The sequence below is a fragment of the Myotis lucifugus genome, unplaced genomic scaffold (assembly GCF_000147115.1).
Source record: "Myotis lucifugus unplaced genomic scaffold, Myoluc2.0 scaffold_574, whole genome shotgun sequence".
Taxonomy (NCBI): domain Eukaryota; kingdom Metazoa; phylum Chordata; class Mammalia; order Chiroptera; family Vespertilionidae; genus Myotis; species Myotis lucifugus.
Genome location: NW_005871622.1, coordinates 302,625 through 303,399, shown reverse-complemented (window position 1 = coordinate 303,399; position 775 = coordinate 302,625). Strand labels below are relative to the sequence as shown.

Sequence of the window (775 nt, the reverse complement as noted above, 5' to 3'; positions counted from 1 at the left end):
CTGGTGCTGGCCAGCCCTTCCTGTAGTATGCAAATTAGTCGTATGCATCTTTGAATGGCGGTTAATTTGCATATGGCGCTGATAGCCAATGGGAGGCGTATCGAAAGGTACAGTCAATTACCATGTTTGTCTATTATTTGATAGGATTGAATTTCAGAGAGGAAGGGTAAGAGAGAGAGAGAAACATCAATGAGAGAGAATCATTGATGGGCTGCCTCCTGCACGCCCCCTACTAGGGATCAAGCCCACAACTCGGGCATGTGCCCTGACAGGGAACGGAGCCATGACCTCTTTTTCATAGGTCGGTGCTCAACCACTGAGCCATGCCAGCTGGGCCCACCCCAGGGTTTTCATCTCTGGATCTTGTGTCCACATCTGTAAAGTGCAGACAATAGCAGGATGGGAGCCGTGAGTGGTCCATGCAGAGAGCTTCGTTTCCATAATTACCCAATAAAGCGTTCCCTGGGTGACCCTGATGACCGTGAGTTTTCTGCCAGGAGACGCCCACCTTGGTGTGAACCCTCGGTAACCGATGCACTTCACCTCCTGCCCAGGTTCCGGTGTGAATGCCGCCACCACACCTGCGGGGAGACCTGTGACCGCTGCTGTGCCGGGCACCACCAGAGGCGCTGGCAGCTGGCCACGTGGGGCACAGCCACGAGTGCGAAGGTAAGCGTGGGGGCGGATCTGGGGTGAGGCTTGCCCAACACCCCCATCTCTACCTGTGGACCCACCCAACACCCCCATCTCTACCTGAGGACCCACCCACACACCA

At 55.5% G+C, this 775-nt stretch overlaps 1 protein-coding gene across 1 annotated transcript in view; it reads left to right on the top strand.

The window, feature by feature from the left end:
* Positions 1 to 775, top strand: part of LOC106694687 (laminin subunit alpha-3-like) — a 97,406-nt gene that overhangs the window by 35,367 nt on the left and 61,264 nt on the right. Inside the window, 2 exon segments of the mRNA XM_023745727.1 lie at positions 555 to 646; positions 649 to 669. Of these exon segments, the coding sequence (XP_023601495.1) occupies positions 555 to 646; positions 649 to 669 (113 nt within the window).